The 25,844-nt window shown below is 38.1% G+C and overlaps 1 protein-coding gene across 8 annotated transcripts in view; it reads right to left on the reverse strand.

The window, feature by feature from the left end:
• The window catches only part of COL19A1 (collagen type XIX alpha 1 chain), a 189,847-nt gene that overhangs the window by 111,473 nt on the left and 52,530 nt on the right, over positions 1-25,844 (reverse strand). For 5 of the 8 annotated variants that reach the window (XM_030490407.1, XM_030490406.1, XM_030490404.1 and 2 more), the window contains 2 exons: positions 16,859-16,912; positions 13,035-13,079 (listed from right to left, as the gene is read on the reverse strand). The exons of 1 other annotated variant lie outside the window; for it this stretch is intronic. In XM_030490407.1, coding sequence (XP_030346267.1) covers positions 13,035-13,079; positions 16,859-16,912 — 99 coding nt within the window. The remainder of the gene's footprint in view (positions 1-13,034; positions 13,080-16,858; positions 16,913-25,844) is intronic. 2 more of the 8 variants (XM_030490403.1, XM_030490402.1) reach the window with 2 other exon arrangements.

A 25,844-nucleotide genomic window follows, 5' to 3' on the forward strand; every position in this document is an offset into this window, starting at 1 on the left:
TCTGAAAGCAGAGTCTCAGTCTTCTAGAAAATACGTATTCTTAACATCCTCTTGAATATATTAATACTCTCTTCAGTGAAAGTACAATCAGTAAGGCAAAATATGTTTATAAGGAAAAGTCACTAAGCTTTTCCGTGGTGATCTTCATTTGCAAATGCTACTTGGTATTTACACACAGATGCCTTAGTGGACGCAAATAGGTTTCTAAAATAACTCTAAGCTTCCCCCCAAAAATATTATGTTTATTTCAAGAAATTGCATCTACAGAAAGAAATCATAAAATATATTTTAAAGACTCTAAGAAACCCATCATGAATAGTAATGGATATTCTCTTCTTTACTCATTCCATCTAGCTGAGTTCTACATTATATTCTATACATGGTATATCAACTCAGCTTGAAAATTGGTGTACTGCACATCATTTATTGTGCTATATTTTTCCTCAAAATCCAAAAGCAAAAGGCTTTCCTAACTATGAACCATCTTAAATCTTCTTTTTTAATTGTAATATCTTTGGGATGAGAGAAATGGTCTGCTCTGTCTTTGTACTGTGCCTAAGACAAGGATATCATAACACGTTTTGACTTGCACAAATACTTGAGCTTTTACAGAACTTTGCTCTTACATCACTCACAAACAATACTAATAGTTGAATTTGGTGCCAAGTCTCCAGCACCAAGCTCCATGATAATTTTGAAGCATCTTGCGTATCTATCAATAGGTTAAAACCTCAAAAAGAAAGAAGCTGCCTCATTCAATTAGCACATTATTTTTCCCTTTCTTAAGTAAATACTACAAATGGACTTGACTTTCAGCTACAATTGTTTAAACTTCTATCTGTCTTTTAATGGGGAGATTTCTGTTTATACTGGCTTTAGTGTTAGTGTTGAATGAAGATTTTTCCGTAGGAGGAATAAACTAGTTTCTTTTCAAGGCTGGTCTCCTAAGGCAACCTAAAGCAAATCTGTTCTTGTCAGCAGTTGACAAATAGTATTGCTTTCACAGAACGTACTATTTTTTAGACACCCATGCTTTCAAGGTTTTGGCAAGGTAGTGCTATTGTTATTTAGACTCTAAAAGATGTTCTGCAGATGGTTAAAGCAACATCAAGTGTTTGCACAAGCTGAGGGACTGCTGTGTCTTTTCTGCAAAGGCTGCACCTCTAGCTTTATTTCTGTCACATAACAACCAAAATATGGCATTTATTATTACAACAACTACTAACTGTGTTCATCAGGCCCACACAGACAGCAGTATCAGTTACCTCTAATTTCTTAGACTACATTAAGTAGTTTATTAATGTCATAGAAATACATACTTTAGACAGGAAACTGGGGTTTCAATAAAGCTCTCATGGAGCCTGGTACAACCTAAAGGTGTGGTATGTTCGGTCTTCTGATGGATATTTATCAAAGGAGGAGGCTTGATCTGCATTCAAAATAAGCACACCTTGCTTTGTCAGACTTCACTAAGGCCAGTTCAAAACACAGCTAGAAAAGTAGGAAATGGCTGCCTTTTGCATAAAACTTAGTAATTATAGATTTCCAGCCAGAAATTTTCTCTTTTTTCAAGATGATCAAAATCCACAGCTCCCACTTCCCACTGTCCATACAACCAGCCCATAGAGTACCGGGCATGAAAACAATTGTCATATTTTGATTCTAGCTGGATGTCTATGAAGTGTGAAAAAACCAATGGGTCAAATAAATAATAAAATATAATAATAATAATAAAAAAAACCCTAAATAAATAGGTGAACGAACATTCTGCAGCCTACTGAAGGGAAGGAAGCATCTTTAGAAAGGGCATCCTGGAAAACATGAGCTGTATGTGCTGGTTGGCTATTGATAACATAAGCAAGTTTAACAGTGGCCTTCAATAAGTACATAAAACTCATAAAAGGGTACAGGACAAAACTTTATCTGTGCACAACATACAGTGGCCTCACCCTGCGAGGAAGATCAACAATATGCTCCCTGAAGACATCTAAGACAGCTCTGTTTACTGTCACACACACTGTGCAGCACAACAGAAGAAGACCTATGGAGCAAACGATGCAAAGTACTAGGCGTTCACAGTATAGCTGTTGGAGTTATTCCAAACTTACCTTTGAGTAATTTTAGTCTGTTTTCATGAACTCAAGAGCCATTAGCAATTGCAGTACCTCGAGTTTGTTACTGGAGTACAAGGCTTTGTTTAAAGGAATCATACTGTTCTTCTCCAGCCCCCAAAGTCATCTATATACGACTGCAGCAACTTCTGGTTACTAAAATATGCCTATTCTGGAATATCTTGGTTGCTGAAGAAAAGCGAGACAGCAGTCTGGAGAAGCAGAATCTGCTGGGATATAACCCAGTAAACAGAGGCTTTCTTTGGTCAGAACAGTTCCCTGGTTTATTTACTTTACTAGGCATAAAACAAACAGTTGCACAGGGACACTGGGGATAGGAAGAAGCTGCTGGAAAGAAAGAGATGGGGGAGGAATACTCTTATTATCATTGACAGTATTACCTTAACAAGTATCAACTACTGCTAAGTGGAGGATAAAAAAAAAAGTGCTTTGGAGAATTAAGTACAGTTAAACACATATGAGGCTGACTTTTCAGTAGTAACATCTACATCTGTCTTTGCTTCCCCCATTCACCACATAGCAAGTTTTAATTTTGGTACATTAATGAACAAAATGATCGCCTGTTTTACAGTGACCAATGAGTAGCTGTTTCGTTGTTTCTTCTTTCAACACACTCTATCCATGAATTCTCATTCTCTTCCTAATTGCAAATAACTCTCACTTAAAATTGCAACAGCCCAGTTAGGGAGCCCATGGACTCAAACTTGTTCTGGTTTTTGTGTTTTGGTTTGGTATTTGGTTTTTTGGTTTTTTTTTTGTTTTTTTTTTTTTTTTTTTTGGTTTGGGTTTTTTGTTTGTTTGGTTTTTTGTTTGTTTTAAAAAAAGAGGGTAGGTTTAGGTTAAATATAAGGAAGAAGTTTTTCACTGTGAGGGTGGTGAGGCACTGGCACAGGTTGCCCAGAGAAGTTGTGGATGCTCCATCCCTGGCAGTGTTCAAGGCCAGGCTGGACAGGGCTTTGACCAACCTGGTCTAGTGGAAGGTGTCCCAGTCTCTCATGGGGGGGTAGAATTAGATGATCTAAAATTAAGGTCTCTTCCAACCCAAACCATTCTATGATTCTATGAGTTCATCTTCAAATTTACTTCCTCATATTCATGCCTGTTTTAGAAACATCACGAGGGAATTTTTTCAGAAGTCTCACAATATAAGGCTAAAATATAAAAATAACAAGGCTGCATAAACATATATGCAATTTATGCTAAATGATGTTTTCTAATATTAGTTTACTGGATTATCCTATTGCCTCTTCTCATTACCTACCTGTCAGTACTCTCTTTTTCGTAAAGAATAATCCTCCGCAACAGTGCATACAACATAATCTCACTGATAGCAGCAGCTGCAGTGTGCTGATGGCCTCCTTGCTGTGGAGCCCTGCCAGCTCAGCCTTACAGCATACCTTTGCTCAGCAACTCCCACGAACTACCTCCCATGTGAAAGAAAGAAGACTTACGTGTCAAGAGCTCTAGTCAGTTCGCGATGTTAAAGTTAATACACCACAACTGCCAGTGAGGATTCAGTCTCTTGCTGTAATGCCTTCCTTCTCTAGAGCCTCCTTTCTGGCTTAAAGTTCTTGGTAAAGGAAGTTTACTTTCAACAATTGCATTGCAGTAAATCAAAAGAATTAAGTCAAGATTGACGTAATTTAGGAATCTACCACTTGGTATGTTACTAAAAATTTTTGTGATTGTATTATATTTCCCTGAAGGAGATAATGTATTCTAGTGCACACATGAATATGTATTTAAACATACAAGCATATTAGTGTAAATAGAATCATAGTAAATGTGCACTTTCAACTGGAAATTGAGGAAATACACTCAGAGTTAAATCTATCACTAGATCTGGGATCAAGAGAAAATATCCTGCCTAGACTACATGGTCACAAAATACTGAGAATTACAGCCAAATGAAACAACTTTAATTTTTAGTCCTGACTAACTATAAAACCAGATCAATGATACTACCTGAACTTATCCAGAACCTATGAGATATGTAAGGAGCTCAAGTACTCATGTTATAGTACACTGTACCTACAATGCTTCTCGCAGCACTTTCAGTTAAAGACAACTCTTTCCTCAAAGATTACGCAAAGATATTACTGAAATGTAAACATCTTTTGGAAAAGTAAAATAGGGAAAGAGAACATGGATGTCTGCACAATAGGAAGGGTAATCTGTGAGCCAGAAAAGAGAGAAGAGGGAAGGCACAGATAAACAAGAACAAGTTACAAAAATAGCAAACAGATTTAAAAAAAGGAAACAGGAATAAAAAAGTAAGTTTGTACAAAAATGACTGGATGTTGAACTTCAGTCAGACCTATCTCTCTGAGACTATCTTGTGGAAACATTCATAAAATGGGCTATTTCCAGGCCTCTCTCTAATCCAATTGAGGTCACATTTAGTTTGCAAATTAATTCTGCTCTGGCATTTCTTATCTTTTGACTTAGCAGCCATCTTTTTAAATTCAGTCTGTTCAGATTAATAAATAGCAAACAACAAAAATCATCTGTCATAATGAATTATAACACCTTTCAACAAATATCATCTGTGGAGTCAGAAGGGAGAATATTTTAATTCACAGCAATAAGCTTTATCACTTGAGCTATAAGACTAGGTAGCTGCAGCAGAGGATGAACTAAAAGCACAGGCTGAGCATGGAACACCTTCCACTTCATCACAGATTACAAACAATTACCTAGCCAAGCTGACAAAAGCAAGGAAACAAGCAATTCTGTATTCTACTTTTGACTCCAAAAAGGAGTAAGACTGATTAATTACAGACAACATTCAGACCACATACTTTCTGGAAGGCAGTGCAGTCAAACAGAAGAGCTAGGAAACACTAGACATATTGGTTTTATTCCCACATCGGTACTGATGTACCCTACTCTGGCTTCTGAATTACTCTCAGTCTCTTCCATCCCTCTCAGAAATACATATACATTCACCACCCATTCTTCTTGTTTCCCCCAAGTAGCCCGCTCAATGTCCATGCCCACCTCTACCCTCTCTCCTGTACACAGGTACCCCCACCCAAGCCCCAGCAGTCACCCCTCTGGTGCTGCACAACCCTCAGAGTGGTTAAATGGAAAGTGGGACCTCAACATGTCTATGTATAGAGGGGATGATGCTGTGCTCTCTACACCTGCCAGTGGATATTTCTCTGCTCCTCCAGAATATTTTCTAAGGTGCTAAATTTGCAGCAGTCTTTATAGACAAAATGTTACATTAATTTTAAATTAATTCAATTTATCAAAATTACCATTAAATGTTTACAACCTTAGCTGTTTCCAAACTAGTACATCTTTTCTAGGCATCCGTAGCAGTAACGGCACCCGGGTATCCATCTCTGGATATATCTTCACAGAAATGTCCAAAGTGGCACAGAAGTAATGATTACTGGAAGTGGTACATCCAAACAACCTGGCACTCTGCTCATGCTATTAAACCTTATATTTCAAGAGTGCCCATTGATGAAGCTGCAATGCTTCTGATACCCCAGATAGCTCATTCAGAAAGAGCTTGGCTGTTTCTGCAGAGCACCATGTGTGCTTTTTTGGACTGAGCTCTGCCTCTGGGTCTACCATGCAAGAGGCTTCCTATGTTGTGAGAGCAATTGGAATTCGGAAAGCTTTGTGGACTGAAGGAAATTGTACTCAATACCTGCAAATGGACATTTTCAGATCTTAAGATTACACCAAATTTTGGGGGAGAGGTCAGACTGAAAAAGATACCATTCTAATGCCAAAAAATAAGCACCTGTCAAATACTGTATTTCTAATCCAAGGCAGAGAGAGTTTGAGACCAGTATTTAGGTAGTGGCAAAGTCACTTCTCCACTTACCTTGTTCTCAGCAAGACATGAATTGTTTACACTCGAACCTCATAATGAAAATGATTTTCAGATACATAACTGAATCAGGTGATGATATCAAATTATACAGGATAAAACAGATGAGGATGAACTGTGACAAACTCAATATAGGCATGATCAGATGAAATGACATTGCAAAAGAAGTACAAATAATGTTCAGTGTAGGTATATTTAAAATTACGAGGGCAGTAAAATCCTTACGCTTGAGATGTAGCCACAACATCTGTGAATACAAACACAGTTTCCTAAACACAATGACTAGTAATGGTTGGTTCGAAAGGACCAACAGTGAGATCTCGAGGCCACACTCAAAGCTAATGAGAGGGTAAAAAGGAATTTCCATCTGAGGAGGTATTAGAAAGGCACAGAGAACAAAATGAAGAATTTCACTGTGCTATTATATTCACTGAATATTCTCTATTGTATTTAAACACTACACCAGAACTCAAAAACATCCAGAAGCAGCTAGTAAGGATGATCAAATATAGAACAGTTGACATAGCAGGAGATACTAAGTAAGCTGGTATTCTTCAATATGGAAGAGACAGCTCAGGAATGCATGAAAGATGCTTATTGATTCTTGATTGATACTGAAAAGGAGAACAGGAGTCTGCCAACAGAAGTAGGGAACACCAAACTAGATTAAGAGGAAGCAGGTTCCAAGTAAACAAAAGGAAATGGTTCTTCAAACACAAAAGATAAACAGCATAATTCCTCACCACAGGATATCGCAGATGCCTAAAGTTTACATGAATTCAGGGGAAAACTTCACTCACTAATGGTAGAAAAGTCCATTGAGGGCTACTAAATTCACCGAACACATCTGGCTGAGATTGCAATCTCATAATTGGAGCCTGGAAGAGCACATGGGGAGAAGCACTGTACATGCTTGCTTCGTCCTTATGCTTTCTCATGGGCACCACTTCTGGCTGTCAGAAGCAGGATGCTGAGCATGATGAACCTTTAATCTGACCAAATGAGAATGTGCAAGTAAATTAAACAATGATAGATGCTGGGACCTGCAACTTGGTCATCAACATCATTAAATTGATAGGCCCCAGCTGTGAAGGTCTCTTGCAGATATTTCAGTGAATCTAATTAGCATTTCCCCATATAATAGCCTAGCATAGACTAGGGACTATTCCCAACATAGCTTACTGAATTTAGTCTTCTCATCCTTTTTTTCAGACTGAAGCATTTCTAGCAGAATTTACAGCTGACATACAGAAGCGCTGTACTGACAGACAGGAGGGTTACTAACTGCTTATCTTCTCATTTTTTAGTAGTTTTAATTATAGACCTTTGAGGTTCATTACTGTCATCTATCCATGAGTAATAGCTTCTATTTCTCTAGTAGATTGGAAGCTTCCCCAGTACTTCGGCTCTTATGTGGACTGGTTTCACTACTGAGATTTATGGTAGAGACATCAAAATACTAGAAAGAGTAAATAATGACTAATTTCAACTAGCAACTTAGGAAAGGCAACTGCTTTTTCTTTACTTACGCTTATTTAAGAAAAGCATATTGAAGACTGTGAAATAAAAGACTACACCTGGGGACACACTGGAAGTTTATAGTCTTGTCTGTTCTGAATGGATGGAAGATAGACAGAGGAGTATTTTATTAGGTGTGATAGGATGAAGTAGAAAATGCTGAACCTCCAGGAAATCTTCTTGACACTAAGATCTATTAGAAAATTTCTTCTCAGGGAAATAGAGGAAGCCCTGTTTCCTGGGATAATTCAAATTGTACTTCACAAAATAGTAAATATATACAAAGAACATCCTGCCTTTAGAAGAAAATGAAGCAGATGACAATTTTTTCTACATTTAGGCTGGACAAGCCCCAGACTCCTCCTCTCTCCTCACATGTATACACAGGCAAAAGCACAATCAAAACATACAAAAAGTAAAGATAAAAGGATGAAACTGGAAATAATGAATGACTATCACTATGGTTTTACTCCCAAAGTTTCCCTTAGTCTAATTCATCCAGCTTTTTTATTTATGTCATTTTACTGAGAAATATAAATCAAAGAATTACAGTGAAATAATAACTTTAGCAAAGATCAAGTGTTTACAAGTGCATATGACAGTACATGTACTGCTACATAGCTCAGCTTCAATGACATCCTGTTTTAAAATCCTCTATTTCAAGTGTGAGATGTGAAGGAAATATATTTTATAAAGGAAAGCACCGAGTCAAGGAAAACTGCAACTGAAGAGTCCCTCTCCAGAGCACAGCTATCCTCCTACTCTACCACTCACAACTTTTGAGTCTTCAAAGACATCAGCTAAGTACTGAGATTTAGTCTACATAACAGCATACCTTACTTGCCTCTGAGTTAGAAACAGGGATTCAGCTAGGAGAACTGCCACAGCTCACATGAACGGAACTGTGATCAGACAACCCAACAGCTGCATGGCAATTTTCATAGTAATAAAATTTTAAGATTCTCCTTTTTTGCTCCTTAAATTTTGAAGACACCCTTAGATTTCATTTATGTTGAACAATTTATTTTGTAACTATCTGTATTGTAGGGTCTCAGTAATCCTAAACCAAAACCAGTGAATGTATACACAGTATACACACCCATCATCCAAGCAACCATGTACAATGTAGCTCAAACAAGTGTTCTATGACAGCTTCTATAAGGAAGACAGCATCAGCTGACAGATGATTGGATATTTAAGGAAGGGCACTGGTCACCCCCAGATGTGATGTTCCAAAATAAGAGTGTGTGAATGTATATACACATCTTAAAAAGAAAAATATCTGCCTATAACATATTCTGGTGAACAATATTTGTCCATACTGTAAATTAAAAGTACATTCAAATCCCACCCCTACCAACATTAAAAAAAAAAACCTTAACCAAACAAAAAAAAAACCCAAAACGTTACAGTTTTTTATTATTCTCCAAATTACAAATCCACATAAAAACACGGAAATCAGAAAAATATCACGTGCATGTTCACTATTCCTAAAATTATGGGATAACTGAGGCTGGACATGGCCTCAGGAGGGGGTCTCTAGTCCAACCTCCTGCTCAAAGCAGTGTTCAGCTATGGGGTCAAGGCCAGGTTGCTCAGGGCTGGTCTTGGAAACCTCAAGGAAAAGAGGTTGCACAACCACATTGGGCAACCTATTCCAGAGCTTTACTGTGCTGTATCAGAAAAGTATTAACTAGGCATTAAAAAGAAACTAGGATATCTGTCAAATGGCTACACAGCATTTCCCTTGCTTCACTTTCAGCCCATTGCTTTGTACACGCTACAGCCACAGCAAATATACCACTTTCTTCCTCTTTACAGCAGTGTTATGTATTTGAGGACTGTTTACATATTTCTTTTTAGCTGACTCTACACTAAGTAATCTTCATTCGTACCATCCTTCCTCAAAGGTTGTATGTTCCTGAGCACCAGCCATACTCAGTGCTCTCAAAATGCTTTAAGTTGAAGCCTTACCAGTACCAAATAGAAGAGGACTATTTGATTAGTGTTGCAGACAACATTTCACTTTAAAACATCCTAAAGTCTTTCATTTGCAATTCCCTGACTCCATTTATGTGTGTTCAGCTTCTTATCAAAATAATCCTCAGGTTTTTGATTTGGTTTTTTGCAGCTCAGCTTTATTCTCCCCCATAGGTAGTTCCTTGCACTTGTTCCTTCTGCATTGGATCCCTTTTTTTTTTTTTTTCAGGCTACATCTCTGATTTGCCAAGAACATTCTGGATTTTAAAGCTTTTTTCTAGCCATCATCAATCTCTCCTGACTTCCTATAATTATAAAGCATGATACTCATCCTTTCTATCCTATACCATAAAACTACATTTCTGAACAGATTACAATTAATTACAATTAGACGGAGGATGGATCCATATGATATAGTCTGACCTCCTGGCAGCAAACCAACGAAAACTGCTGTCAGCATATACTTTTTCAGTCATGCTATTGAATGGTAGACCAATGTTTTTGTTGCAGCTATTAGACTACCACATAAGACAATGTCATTTGCTATGTAACAAAAAGAAAACAGAATACAAAGGAGAATTTAAATAATATTTACAATGAGAGTATATTTCCCACGGAGGGAAAACTTGTAGCATAAAACCTCCACACACAGTCTGTAGCTTCCCTTACCACTACTGGCTTCAGTAACAGCAAACCGAGTTCAATCAAGACCAAAAAAATAAACGAGAAAGGCAAAACAAGACTTCTGGATTCCTCAAGGAGAACCAAGTGTGGCAAAGAAACCTTTAAACTGCCTAAAAGAATCTCCCGCAACAGTTTAAATGGATGCTTCCTAATTTACATACAACCACTCACTTTCACCTCATATGCCTCACATCTGTCTGGTGTCCCCAGAGCTTGGTCTGCCAAAGTAGAATGTAGTACAATAAAAGCCATAGTCAACTTGTTTGGTTTGGTGAACCAAGAGGTATAAGACAGTTGGTTTCAAGCATTCAATCCCATGGAATGATATGGTCACCAAAACAAAAATATAGGATTGTTCATTTTAATGTACTTCTGCAGAGTCTGGAATGGCAAATATCCCGTGTTTAGGCAGCTGTGCCTCACACTAAGTGATATGCAAGACAGGGCATGCAAACACTATCTTGTTCCTTAATATGCAAGACGAGGCAGTTTTTTGTATTAGGAAAAAAAAACAAATTTTAGGTTCCAAGCTTTTTAATCATGTTGTTATGCCAAAATTAGTACAACTATTTTATTTTGTGATGCTACGTTAAAATGAAAAGGTGTTGATACATTTTTAATGCTGGAGTTCAGTAACTGGAAACTCAGCATGTTGTTCTTTAATAACTATTTGAATTAAGGCTAAATTGAGTAACTGCTAAAGCCCAGGCTGAGACCTACTTCCCATAACCTAAATCACACTTTCCTCACAAATCATGACGTGTAGCTTCTCATGAGACTGTCCTAGATTATGCTTGAGTAATCACTGGCAAATAAAGATCCTTCCATTTGTATATTTCCTTTAATTTTAAGGATAGCTGAATACATTATTAATAATTAAAAGATTAAATTAATTTAAAAGTAATTTCTGAAGTTACAAGACAAAAAGGAAAGGAAAAAAAAAGGTCCAAATGTGCTAACTCAGCTTCTACGTAACAAAAATGTGACTACCAGTGGCTGGGTCATTTTATCTCTGCCTTAAAATAAGGGAAATTAAGCAAAGAGAGAGGCAGCAACAGCTGGAACCACGTGTCTGTGTCCAAACACAATTTACTCATAAAACTCGGGGGAAGCATAGCACAGCTGCACCGCAATTATGACCAAAAACTAAAAAAAAAAAAAAAAAGGAAGAAAAAATCCGCAAGCCCTTCAGAACTGATGAATAATGATACCACCAAGGAAATAAGATCTGTTGGTGGAGTTACAAACACTCACGCTTAACAAGTGGGTTTTTTTAGAGGCTGAATCTTCACATTATAAATGCTAGTTGCTATGGATTCTGGTTTTTACTTCTGATACTTCTTCCTTCCTGGTTACTAGAATACTTTCTTCTAAAAAAAAAAAAAGCACCTCATCAATTTTAAAACTGCTTAAATTCTGTTAATCCGTAACAAGCTTTCTTTAAACATATGAACACTGGAAAGCTGGCTGACACTTTTGAAGAGTGGGTGAGTGACTACATTCATATCTGAAACAGCATAACTCACAAATATAGTGCACATTTTAAATTTAGAAGCTGCCACCTATTCTCCATTTTCTTCATTTTAAATATCGCCAGAATAGCAGTATGTGGTGTTCTTCATCGTCATGGCACACAAAAGCAGAAATGCTTTTCTGCACCTTTTTCAGACAGTGAGCTGAAGCACAGAGAAACTAGCTATAATCCGAGAGTCTTAATTCAGGTTGCCTAATCCAACTCAACCAAAACTAATGAAAAAGCGGTAACCAGGCAGCAACATGGTTAGGAGCTGAAGTTTCAACATAAACTATCACCATCATTACTTTAATTCCTAGTAGCTAATCAAAGAACAGGTGTTTTCCTTCCACTTGTCCCTCAACACATACTTGCCTTTGATGACCTGTGAAGACCCACTTGTCTAGAGCCACAAAACATTAGGTTGCGTTATCTAGAGTGACCCATTATTCTGCCAGCCAAGACAGCCTTCCATGGGGCCAGTTTAGTTCCCATTTTAATGTACAAGCTTTTGAACTATTCCTGGCTCCTGGAAAGCACCTGCAATTAGGACAGGCTGCTTCAAGCTCCATTTCCAGTACCCACTGGTAAAGAATAAAGGCAGGCTTCTCCTGGAATTTACATCTTAAAGGTGCTGGAAGACTAAGAATGTTCTTAGGGCAACACACCAGTCCATCAGGCAAAGAGATTGAACTTCAAGCCTGAGAAAGAGGTAAATGCGCCTGCATTCAGCTTGGGCACTGGCAGTCAAGTCAAATCACTCTGAGTCAGATGCGTGCAGGAGACAAACCTCATGTTAACTACTGCGTAGGCACATGGAAGTATACAAATGAAAATTAACCTTTTAAAATTAGCAGTCAGTCATGACGTAGCAAATGTTAAATTTTGCTATTGCAGTGAACTTACGTTCTTAGGAAAAAATGTGTAAAATATTTAGTAGTTACAATCAACACAGTAAGCCGTAAAAAAGTATATTTTTAATGTCTAAAAGCAGTAATTAAGTACTATAAATGCCTACACATCATCTCATCATACATTTCATACTGTATAAATAAACATTTACTAGTTACCATAGAAACAAGAGAGCAGTAAACATTACTGGAGTCCAGTGGCTATGGTTCTGTTCAGCTTCATTATTCAATCTTTTCTTAAAAAAATCAAGTATTCTAAAAGAAGCACTGATGTCACTGATTAACATGTACAAAAATGTCTTTGCTCTTAAGCATCTGCATAGCAAAACAGTAAGAATTTTATTCATGAAAGAGTCAAGGAAGACCTTCAGAACACAGCTCTGCTTGGTTGGCCTTAAATCAAATTGTTGAATTGAAAAAATTGTAACATGGACAAAATAATTTACCTTTTCACCTTCTTCACCTTTACTACCAGCAAAGCCACGTTCACCCTGGAACAAAAACCAATAAACTAAAGATCTCAAACATAAACATTCTTCAAATAATTTAATTCTTTAAAATAGTTTTATTGCACTGAGTTTTTAGTATGGGATTAAAAAAAGAAGAAATTATTTGGATACTGATTGTCACTCATTCAAAAAGGTGTGAAACCTCTATGAAAAATAGACATGGCTGTCCACAGTTTTGTTGACTAACAGCCAAACATTTTTCCCTTCAGCCTAAGGAATCTTCTTGGATTCAAAAGTCCTGAACTATTCACTGACACTAAAGTCACTCATTGCAGTCCTGCTATTCTTCTGCAGAATCAGTTTTAATACATTTCTTCCTATTAATACCTTCATTTTAATTTTGAAATATGACTAGTCAGCTGTGAAGGCCCACAAAACCCAGAACAATTCAGAAAAACATATAGATATCACTTACAGAAAGAAAACTCATTCCTTTCACTTTAAATACCATCTCTAACTACCCAAGTATTAGGAAACACCCCCCCCCAAACCCAAACCATAAACAAAAACAAACAACAAAACAACAAAAATACACAGGAGTGAATTTTGAAATATTAACTCAAGCTCAGCAGACTATTTTTTTTATGACTTTTCAATAAAAAGACCTGTTACAATGTTCTTCCAGCTCCAATTTGATAATTTAGCTCAGAAGATCTTAATGTACAACCTTACCATGTTAACATCTTTGTCAAATAGTCTGCAGCCTGACTATATTATATCAAGAATAACTGCTCTTCCTGACGTACTGAACATGTTCTTGCTAAGGCAGCCCAAGATGTTGGCCTTCACCACCACCAGGACACCCAGCGGGACTCCAACTCCTTTTCTGTAGAGCTGCTTTCTAGCAATTTAGAACCTAGACTGCACTGTTGCATGAGGCTATTTCCTTCACAAAGGCAGGACGTCATGTTTGCCTCTGATTAACTGCATGAGTTCTGCATTAGTTCATTTCTCCAGCACGCTGAGGTCCCACTGAATATCATTCTTGCCCCACCTTCCAGTGGACTGACTACTTTCCTGTATTTGCTAACATCCATGAACTTGCTGAGAATCCATCATCTAGGTTATTAATAAGACACTAAATAATACTGGCCCCAGTATCACTCCAGGAGGGATGACACTACTTACTACATAACAGCTGGACTGCATAGCGGTTATTCCACCCTTGAGCCCAACAATCTGACTAATCTTCCACCACCTTATTGTCCATTTATCCAGTCTCTATTTTGCAGATTTAACTACAGTGATATGACTGGAGACTGTGCTGAAATCCTGGCTGAACCCAAGGTATACAACATCCACTGATGTCCCCTAACCCACACAGTCACCAGAGTAGGCAATGAGGTTGGTCAGGCATGATTTAAACTTGGTCATAAAACAGAGGTGAGGCTGACTGGCCTGCGGTTCACTGGATCCTTCTTGCAGATGAATGTGATGTTTGCCTGCTTCCAGTCATCCAAGACCTCTCCTAGTCATCATGATCTTTTGATAATGACAGAGGGCAGCCTTGCAGTGATATCAGCCAGCTCCCTCCACACCCCTGGATGCGTACTGTTTGGTATCTTGCAAATGTCCAACTAGCTTAAGTGCTCCCTAACACCCTCTTCCCCTTCAGTGGGCAGCGGTTCATTCTCATACACTCTGCTAGGAGATTTAAGTAACCTGAGAGGCCTGAAGGCAAACTTTGTTAGTGAAAACCAAAGCAAAAAAAGCATCAGGTACACTCAGGCTTTTCCACATCCCCCACCTCATTAAGGAGTGGGTCAGTATTTTCTTCAGCCTCGTTTTTTTCTACAGATGCAGTTAGCAGAAGCCCTTTACACTGAACTTCAAATCCCTTAGTTTCAATTCCAGACGAATTTTTGGCTTCCTAACTCCACTGCCACGTGCTCTGGCAATGTTTCTGTATTCCTGCTGGGTAGCTCACCCCTGCTTCTAACTGTTTACTTCCTTTTTGTGTGTGATCTCAGTCAGGAGCTCCTTGTTCATCCATGCTGACCTTCTCCCTTAGCCGCTCAACTCCCGTTACATTATAATGGACTGTTCTTGGGATTTTAGGAATCTGTTCTTGAAGATCAGCCAGCTGGGCTCCTTACACCTGCAGGACAGTCTTGACTGCTCCTTGGCCTCCTCTTTGCCAGACTCAACAAACTTAAGCACTTTGAAACTCTCCTCAAAGGTCTTGTTATCTAAGCCCCTGAACATACCCTAGCTCCCTGCTGGATCTTCTCTGGTTTCTTCACATCTCTTGAAGAACTGAGGGTGAAAAACACCCCCAAACATTACACAGCATTTCAGATGCAGCACCACCAAGCAAAGGAGGGAAAATATCTTCCCCTGATCTGCCAGCTTCAGATTTTACTATCATTGTCCAACATGTGGTTCACTTTCTCCCCAGTAGAACACTGTTAGCTCATAATTCAACCTCACGTCTACCTCCAAGTCCTTTTCAGCAATGCTGCTGCTCAACCAGTCTGTTCTCTGCCTGTATCTACGTATGGGGTGATTAAGTAACTCCTCGTTTTTCAGAAAGTGTCCAGATTTTTTGCACAGAGTTTAATTTAGAATAAATATTTCGGATTAGTGAAAATAAGATATACGGTCAACAGAAAGCGTAGAGAAAGAAGTTTAGGTAATTTTCACTTGATGTATTAAAAATATAACAGTATCAGCCACTGGTAAGTTACAAATTCAAAGAATTTGAATGTTGCAGAAATAAAAATGCAGAAGTTGAAAAATAACACATTTATTACTGACTTTAGTTCTCTGTGGCAGAATTCTCATACTAAGTTAGACAAAACATTTCATACAAGCTTTTTCATGGACAAACACTGACTACTCATCCTGATACTGCAGGATTACTGATCTGATTGTCAATGTTTTAAATACGCCTGCAGTACAAGTCCATGAGATCCTGGCTTCAAACTTATAAATTGGTAGATTGTGGTAAGCATGTTGCAGAACTCAATGCTGGCTACCTCATCTGCAGAAAATAAGTTCCTTCCTTCCCTTCGTGCTGTATTACAGGAAGTATCTGCCCTAAATATACACAAACCAGGCCTTTGCATCAAGGTCATGCTGCAGAACACTTTCTCAAATTTTAGTATGAACAAAATAATGTGGAGTTTTACGTGTAGTCCCTTAATTTGTGGAAGCAGCAGAACTATTTCCCCTCCAATTTTCTAAAAGGAATTAGCTGGACAGACATATGTGACATTGAGGCTTCATTCCAAATACTTGCAGTTAAACACAGCTGCAATCAACAGAAAACAAAATCTGGCCATGAAAAAAGTAAGGCAACTTTAACAAATATTACCAGCAAGGTCTGTAATACAGATGTCTCCTTTTGCAAGTTCTGTCCTTCTTACAATATTCCACCTCTGGAGAGGAGAAAAAGATTCAGATGAAGGAGTGGCAGCAGCAGTGCCATCCCTCATCTCATTTCGATGAGATCATGAGACTCTCAAATTTCAGATTTTTGAATCTGCTACCTTGTGGCTGGAAAGACCTGCACAGTTCTGAGGCTTAGGCAACCGCTCTTAATGCAAAATAATGCTAAGAGGCAGGTTTGTGCCACCTTGCCACACACCCTTTAGAAACTGATAGTGAAGTTCCTCTATCACATTATACAACTCACAAATTGGATATGTAATTCCAGTACAATTTATGTAGATACTGGACACCTGGCAAAAAAGATGTTGAAAATGCATAAAATGAGACTGTTTTTTTGTTGTTGTTTGTGGTTTATTTATTTATTTTACCTTGGAACCAGTAAGACCAGGTACGCCAGGAGCACCTACAAAGCCAGCTTCCCCCTGAAACAAAATGTACATAGCCATCGTATTACAGACCTAACTCATGAGTGAGCTAAAGTAAGAGAAAAAGACATCTGGACATGTATTGTTTCTCATTCCTTTTCTACAGAAGATCTGAACTGATCTCTAGGTTTGTTTATGTGTATTGGCTTATATTTGGTTAAAATGCATTTCACTTTCAAAATATTACATAATTAACAATTACAGGTTATTCAATTACGCAGCAGATATAGCGTAGATTGCTTCAGTTTAGATCCCATGAGAATCTTTCTTAAGTTTTATTGCAGGCCCTGATTCAGAAAAAAATACTTCAGAAGACACTTGCATACTACTCAGGTACCTAAAATCCCAACAAGGGTGCCACATCTTCCAGTCTCTCCCTATTAAGCGCTTGAGCCCATAGGGATCTATGCTTAAACTGCTAGGTCCCACAGGGAGTTGCATATACTAAGCTGACTGCTGGTTTCTAGGCTCTGCTCAAAGCAGAGTTTCAGATCTTTCCCTTGACTCCAGGAGACTGCCCAGCCTATTGGGCAGGAGGAAACACAAATCTTCATCCTATGCAATGAGGCAGACAAAAATTTGTTTCTCCTACTCCCTAAATGAATGTTCTGTGTATGTTGTTAAATTATTCCCTTCTCTACTCCATGAGCAAAACCAGTCAGCTGTACAGTTGACTGTTAGTCATTCCCTGACCCATAAATGACTTTCCCCTTGCATTGCCCATGAAAATTAATCTGATTTGAGTTTGTAAATTCTATTCAAGAAACCAGATACTTAAAAGTTATGCTCATCAACTAAGCATTAAGTAAAAACAAGCACCTTGCTAATAAAAAATGTTTTTAAAGGTAACTATCCAAGCTGAGTAACATGATAAACTTCACCTTCAATATCTGAATAAGGACAAATTGAACAAAAGAGAAAAATATAAATCAATAGCTCTGAGTTGAAAGCTACAGACAATGCAATTCTGCATTTACTACAGGGATTTCCAAGAAAAAGATATAGTCAAAAACCTAGTATCTTGTTTAAATTAAAATATAAAACATTGCGGCAGTTTCCTTTTCCATTCCTTCTTAGCAAAGCATGTTAAACAGTTAAAGACCTAGTGAGAACTAGGCTCTGCCACGCTAAGAAGAACCACCCTCCATCTATATGAAATATGCCACAGTGAAGTACATTAATTTTGGTTTCAATAAATCTAAGGTTACTGAGCTTCTATTAGAATCTAAAGTTCTAATAGAAGAATTCATCCTTGTTCATATTACATCAAGTGGGAGCTTAGAAGACTTACTATAGTAATCTAAAATTAAATGCTTTCTCCATTCGATTCATGGCTGTTAATTCCTGGACAGAAGTTTGCCCTTGTAACTCGTACACCATCCAATTCAGCTATCTAGCCAAGCCAGGATTCAGCCACAAAAGAAAGTTTCGAAAGTTAACTTGTTTGATTCCAAGCCAAGCAGAAGACAAATGTCTCACAGACACAAAAAAAGAACAAATGAAAAACTCCAATCTCTCTTAACAACAGAAAGAGACAATAAAAGAACAATTACTCATCAAAATGATACAAGTAATTAAACAAATAAATACAAAGCACTCATGATCTACAACAATTAAAATACAGCTTAAAATAGCTTGTTAAAATGGCATTTTTCTAACTCCACTCATGATAGAGTTAACAACATCTTCATTCCAGCTCCCCTTTGTAAAAATAGATGCTAGCATGCTGGGGGAAAATTCTGATTAATCATTACAAGTAATCCTTAGCCCTTCATTTTCTCCAGATTTACAGCATGAATTCAGAAAAATTCTTCATCATTAATATTTACCCAGTAATATTTCATCTTCCCTGCTATATTGGAGCACTGTAAACTAGAAATAAACCCCACATTAACTGTTGTGGTTTGTTGTTGGGTTTTTCTGTGGAGACAAGCTGTAGATGTTTTGCCTTGCACTGTTTAATCACCGTTACACAAATGATTATCCCTTCAACACAACAATGCAAAAATAACCTCCTAGATCAATACTGATGCTTATAAAATCTAAAATGATTGATCCTGTGGTTGCTTTAAGTATTTTGGAAATGAGCAGTGTATTTATAATCATGGTTCTTAACATATTTATCATGTACTGATTATGCATGATAATAATAACACCCTATAAAATTAGCGATTCGGTTTATACCTAAGGGTTTTTAAGTTAGAGTAAGACACTGTGTATCTGCGTACTTAGAAACTTTCTTTGAATGCATTTACATTGATTTTTAATACCTTGATTTCCACATTTAGATATTTTTTTCCCCCTAAATAAGAGACTTTCACATTAAAAAAAAAGAGGCTATCATAATATACAAATATGCAACCTTTATTAGGTGCATTGGATACTTGCACTGCCAAACAATATGGTGCCAAAAATTAATTAGGCATCACATTAATTAAAAAAAAAAAAAGTTGAGAGAAACTTGTTATTAATCACTTGGAATGTGTTTTGGTATTTGGAACATTTTAGGCATTCATAGGATTTATAATGGCCAACATGCTGGAACTTCATTATATTCTCTTCAAGGCTCGGAAAGAGAAATAATTTCTGTAAAATACTTTTTGCAAAATAATATCTGAAAAATGCATAATTAAAACAAAACAAACAAAACAAAACAAAACCCCAACCCCAAAACCACCAAGAAGCAGTCAGATGCTTCTCCAACCTCAATATGAAAACCAAACATTTTCCTCTTTATTTTTAAATTTACTGGGGCACTGCCAGGAGCTTGATTTACAGAATAGGCTTGGTACTCCAGGGTTACTAGGAAGGAAACTCATCTTAATAGAAGTAAAATCAGCATGGTCAAACACTACTTACTGTTTTGATAATTTATGGATATGTGCCTTCCATTACCCTGAGTATGCCAGACCCTTGGAATAATCTAATAGCCCGGTGTTTTAAAATGAGGACAACTATTTTTAGCACTGCAGAAATGGAGTGTAATGTTCAAGAACGTACTGTCAGAGGGCTCGAGCAGCATCCCCCCTTGTGAAGCACATACCGAGTCAGTCCAGAGCCACCAGCAAGGGCAAAGCTTTGTCTTCAACAAATAAAAATCCCACACCAATTACACTCCATTATGTGACACCTTCCTCAGCCTACTCAAATATTTCTTTATTTCTTTAATCAGGCTCCTGTAAAAGGTTAGGATCACCTGAAAGAATATTAATTACATAAAAATATATTCAGCTGATATTTGCCAAGACTTGCCCCATGAATCTCCTGGATTAGTCATGTAAGGAAGTTTCTGCTAACACGACATTTTGGGTTCTACTTACCCTTTTGGTCCCACTTGGTTACTGCTGAATTACCAGTACACTTGCTTAGTGCTATCCTTGATCCATGTGAGCAACCATAAAATCCTTCCTTGAAATAACTGGATGAAGGGCTTGTGACAGGCATATTGTTTCCTTTGCTCTGTCCTGCTTCAACAGCAGCCCCAGCAGAGCAGGTACACCATGGTTTGGCCAAACGGGTAAGGACTGGTCAGAGGACTCGTGTCCTTGTGATCAGGGCTCCTGCGGCTTTTTTGCGTAGTTGCTCAAGAGAAAGGCAATTAAGAAAGCGCTATAGTACTCAGTTGCACCTCATAATACAATCTGAAGCCAGGAGGTATCAATTTTTCCTCATTCCCAAACCCTCCTTATACTCATCTTCAGGACAAGACTGACAAACCTTGTCAACTTGACGTTAATGCACTCCAAATTAAACACTTGAAAATTTAGGTTTTGGTGCTTTGCTTGCAAACTAATCAATCAGCAGCCAGACACAGATCAGAGCTTCAGAGAACATGGCCACAGGGCTCCTTACTCCAGACTGCACTCTCTTTAGTTGGCATTGTTTCCTTTTGTACTATTACCATGTCTTAAAAAGCAGGCAACTCGCACGATTTCTATGCTCAAATACATAGAGCACACATTTCACAAATAAAGTGCATAAGACAAAAGTTTGTGTTATATTTTGCTCTCACAAATTATATACACATGGTGTGAGAACTCAGAGAAGTTGTTCTGAAAAACCTAGGATGAAAAGATCACTCCATTTGTTTTTGTGCATAACTACAGGCTGCAGGCTGGCATTATTGCCTTTTTTTTATTTTAGTTTTGAAATCTGACAATGAACTGACTGAAGCCTTTATGATAGATGTCAAGGAGCTGTTTTTATACCCTAAAAAAAAGTATGAGCAGAAGCAGAGCCTCTACTGTCAGTAAGTGTTCTTTCTGCATTTGGCAAATACAAGTGGAATTCACTGCTATCGCATGTCCTTGAAGAAGTGACAACTGCTGCCTTCTTGACCTTCTTCATCAAGAATTGTTTAGGTTGGAAAAAAAACTTTAAGATCATCAAGTCCAACCATTAACATAGCCCTGCCAAGCCAACCACTAAACCATGTCCCTAAGTGCCATGCCTACATGTCTTAAATACCTCTAGGGATGGTGACTCAACAACTTCCCTGGGCAGCCTGTTCCGATGTTTGACAACCCTTTCTATTAAGAATTTTTTCCTTCCCTGGAAAAATTTAAACCTCCTTTGGCACAACTTGAGTCCACTTCCTCTTGCCCTATTACTTCTTGCTTGGCAGAAGAGACCAACGCCCACTTCGTTACAACCTCCTTTCAGGTAGTTGTAGAAAGTGATACGGTCTCCCCTGAGACTCCTTTCTTCAGTCGAAACAAACCCAGTTCCCCCAGCTCTAAACTTGTGTGCTAGAACCTTCACCAGCTTTGTTGCTCTTCTTTGGACACACTCCAGCACCTCAACGTCTGTCTTGTAGTGAGGGGGCCAAAACTGAACACAGGATTTGAGGTGCAGCCTCACCAGTGCTAAGTACAAGGTAATGATCACATCCCTAGTTCAGCCAATCTGAAGCAACACAGTAGAAAAAATTCTGAAGTGATGTTATACTCATGAACAACTAATAGATTTTTGCAACTATGTCTTTTTTCCCTTACGGCAGGTCCGTCAAAAGAAAAACTGCCTGACACACCATCTGTTGATTTATTGTTAACCCAGCCTTAACATGGCTTTAAAGCAAATCTAAATTCTATTAAAGTTTCAGCAGAAGTGGAAATTAATCTAATTGGCCTTGCTAAAATAATATTTGAAATGCAATAATGCTAAATATAAGTTAAAACATATTATCCAATATTAATGAAATGCCAAGCTCTTTTCAAAATAACAAAATATGTTATGACTACCATATTCACCATAATAATTGGAGCCCCAAGTTTATATTAGGAAGGCAAACAGCATTGGTCAACCTCTTAGATGTCAGAGGCTATTCATTAATGCAGGAATTATCATCATCATCCATTTCCAGAACCTGAAGATTCAGTAGGCAAATTCTCAGTTGGTACAAATGCTGGTTTACACTAACAAAGATCTGTCCCACAGACCATTAAATACTATTAACTCTAACCTCACAGATATAAAATGCAAAAAAGCAGTAGCAAAACTAAGGATTTAAGGTGAATCAAAAATGAACAGACCACATATTGGCTGGAATTTCTAATCTAGGAACTCAGATGAGTACTTTTTCTGAAAAACCATGTTGTTGGTGTGCTTGTCTAACCACAAATCTCCTATAAACTATTGATAAATAAAGCAGTTCATGATACACTTTCCATGTATCCATTTCCACTTGGAAGTTTAAGACTTTACTGAGAAATATACCTCCTCACTTCAAAAACAATGCCTTTTGACATTTGATGTATTTGAAGGCAGGCTAGTATTTGGATGAAGTGGATATACCAGCTATGTTACTAGGACTCCAACAGACCAGTGAATCTGGGATCAGTGGACCTACTGTCAGCACAGGAGGCCTAGGAACTGATCCCTAAAGGTAAATCTCCAGGTGTACCCTATTAATTACTATCAATTACTATTAATTCTGAGCACCTTTGTGGAGAACAGTGACATCTCAGTCTAGTAGAGTTGTAACTTTTCCTTTCAGGCCCTTGTCTTAACCTCTTTGAGGCTCATTAGTCTACTCCATATACCACATGTGGGATGCCTGACCCAGAGAGAAAGCTACTCCACTATTCAAGGGACGCAGAATCTCTACATGAGTTTCTAATCATTCTCTCACTAAAACTGAGTTTATTTATACTCTGACAGCCATTTCTCTGGCTGCATTCCTTCCTCATTCGTCTGAGGTTCAGCAGCAGAAGTACTGCTGGTACACTATATTCTACAGAGTGGTATTTCTTCTGGCTATTTCACAACACCGGCATTATAACCCTGTCACTGCAAAGAGCCACACATTCTTGTTAACAGTTCCTGTAGTCTCACCTTCTTCCACCTCATGGATTTTTTAGCAGAAAAGAAAAATGCTCAGATAAAAGCATGAAGAAATGGGACAGGGAGGGGAGGAGCAGACAAACTGGCCATAGTAACTGCCACATTACACATCCCACTGGCTAAAGCTCTGAGAGTTCACATTAATCAAAGATGATTTATAACAGCATCCTGATACTCTACTATTTCCACTGCTGGTTTTGCCAGCAGTTGCTATCATGGCACTAACAAACGCCACAAAGATCATTAATTTCCTCCACTCCCAGTTATTAAAAGAAAACAAACCCCCCAAACTGTAGTTAAATAAACCGGCCACAGTTGAGACAATCTCTCTCCAATTACGCAGTGTGCTGTTATGTAGCTTACAGCAAAATCAATAAGGAATAGCACTGTACACTATTTATTCTCATCTGTTTAGCAGTTTCCCACCTTCACTCTTCCCTCACAGCCTTGGGTGCATTTCTGTCAATATTGTATGCTCCTCTGGGCAGCAAATTTCTTTTACTCCACGCTCGTATGTGCTACGCTGTACAAGAAAGTCCTTCTTATGTTATGGGAAGACACAGGAACACAGAGTGTAACAGCTATATGACAGAAATCTGGCATTATCCTTTCATGCATACTCTTTGAGGGAATTTTCATTCTAAGCAGTCGACAGCTAAAGAAATATTTCTTGAGGTCTTACTGTTAATAGCTATAAATAAAACGTTTTGCCTCTTCCATATGTAAAGGTAACGGGTTACAACTATTGACTAATTCAACTATGAAATGATTTCTCCTATTTAGTGTCTTTCTTATTACAAACAAAAATGATGTTATCATCATTTATAGGGGAAAATCAGAAGAACTGCCATTCACAACAAAAGGGGAGCGCAGTGAAAGGGGTGTTAATTATGCAGAAAAAGCATCAGCTGACTGGCTTCCTAGTATCTGTAACAACAGAAAAATCTGGCTGGCGTGAGGTACTTGTTAAATACAAATCAAACACCTGTCAACCAGCTGGGCCCTGTGTGTCACTGCTGAGCCATCTGCAGAAACACACCCCGCGCCAGTTGCTTTACTTAGCGTGGCCTGGGAACAAGAATCCATTAGACAGAAAGTCAACAGTGGAATTAACAGCACTTTTTCTTTTAGTGCCCTTCCACTTACTTGTTTGACTTCTTGTGTTTCTATTTTGGGAGACTCATGTCAGAGTAACAGTGCTGACTGCTGGTTAGACAAAACTTGGCCCAGCCTCAGTATGTCACATGGATTTAATCGATTCAGACTTGAAACATACAGTACGGATCTTAGGTGTTGATAAACACTGGATAGCAGTGGGAATCGAAAAAAACAAAAAAAACAACCCACCCACAACACTCTGTTTTGTAATATCTATGAAAAATGTCACTACATGAACAAAAAAGCAGGTTTTATACCCAACAACTTGGTATCTATGAGTAAAAAAAAAAAACCACACACCAAAAAACCAAACAATTTACATGGAATTCGGAATATAAACCCTACATTATAATTTTAAAAGGTTTTTTGGGAGAAGTATATTCATTGACATTAAAAATGCCCATCTGAGTTGGAGTTATTTAAGTAATTATATGCATAATACATCTCATGTACCAGTAAAACCGCAAAGGACAGTTAATAGTTAATAGGTCACGAACCACAGCAGCCGAGACTATAATCTATAACCTCTGTAAAATCTGTACTACATATAATTTTCTACTGCATGAAACTAAATTTATTTTTCTAAAAATCTCATGCACTACTTGTAATAAAAGCTGTTAGCCAAGGAGAAAATACTGCTATATATAAATTAAATGAAGTACAGTAAGAAAGGTATCCATAATTATCCTAATACAGATTAATGATTCATCAGACCCAAAATCTAGTATTTGAAGTCTAATATCTTAATTCCTCAAAAGATGACAAACAAAACTAAGCAAAATGTGTCAGGCAAGCTGTACAATGCTGCAGCACAGCAGTACAGTGAGAAAGTTCCTTCCTCCCCAATTATCCTATCTCCTGCAACACACTCCTGCCAACTTGTACAATGTTAAGTCTTGCAATAACGGATATTTTTCTTAAAGCCCTACTTTCTGATGAGATGCAAAAAGCTCAGAATATTCGTTTCAAATCTGATAGTCTCTAGCCCTCACTCTCTAGCCCTGAAGGGGGGGGGGGGGGGGGGGAATCTATGTGCCACAGAAATCTCACAGAAAGAACCCAACAAATATAATTTATGAACAATTGGAGTAGAATCCTCCAGCCTGCCCCTGCCCTTTCAAAGTCGTAAGGTCCTGACTGAGGCTTCTGAAACACTGTTAAGAATCCCAGAGCCAGGCAGACTCACAGCTAGAGTATTCACGAATCTCTGATTAAGGAACAAAGAGCTGCATTTAACGACCACATTATTTAACAACTGCATTATTTCTTACTTCCACATTACATAACACACTAACAAAAGCCTGTCCTGCATGGCACCGTGCCACCCTCGGTTTTGCTCCCAGCAGCCCAGACCCCTAATAAAATGGACGGTGACCTCTGGTTTCTTTGGCCACACCTCACATCACAATAGCGGCTGCTGCATGCCGGG

Source organism: Strigops habroptila, chromosome 6 (assembly GCF_004027225.2).
Source record: "Strigops habroptila isolate Jane chromosome 6, bStrHab1.2.pri, whole genome shotgun sequence".
Classification (NCBI taxonomy): Eukaryota; Metazoa; Chordata; class Aves; order Psittaciformes; family Psittacidae; genus Strigops; species Strigops habroptila.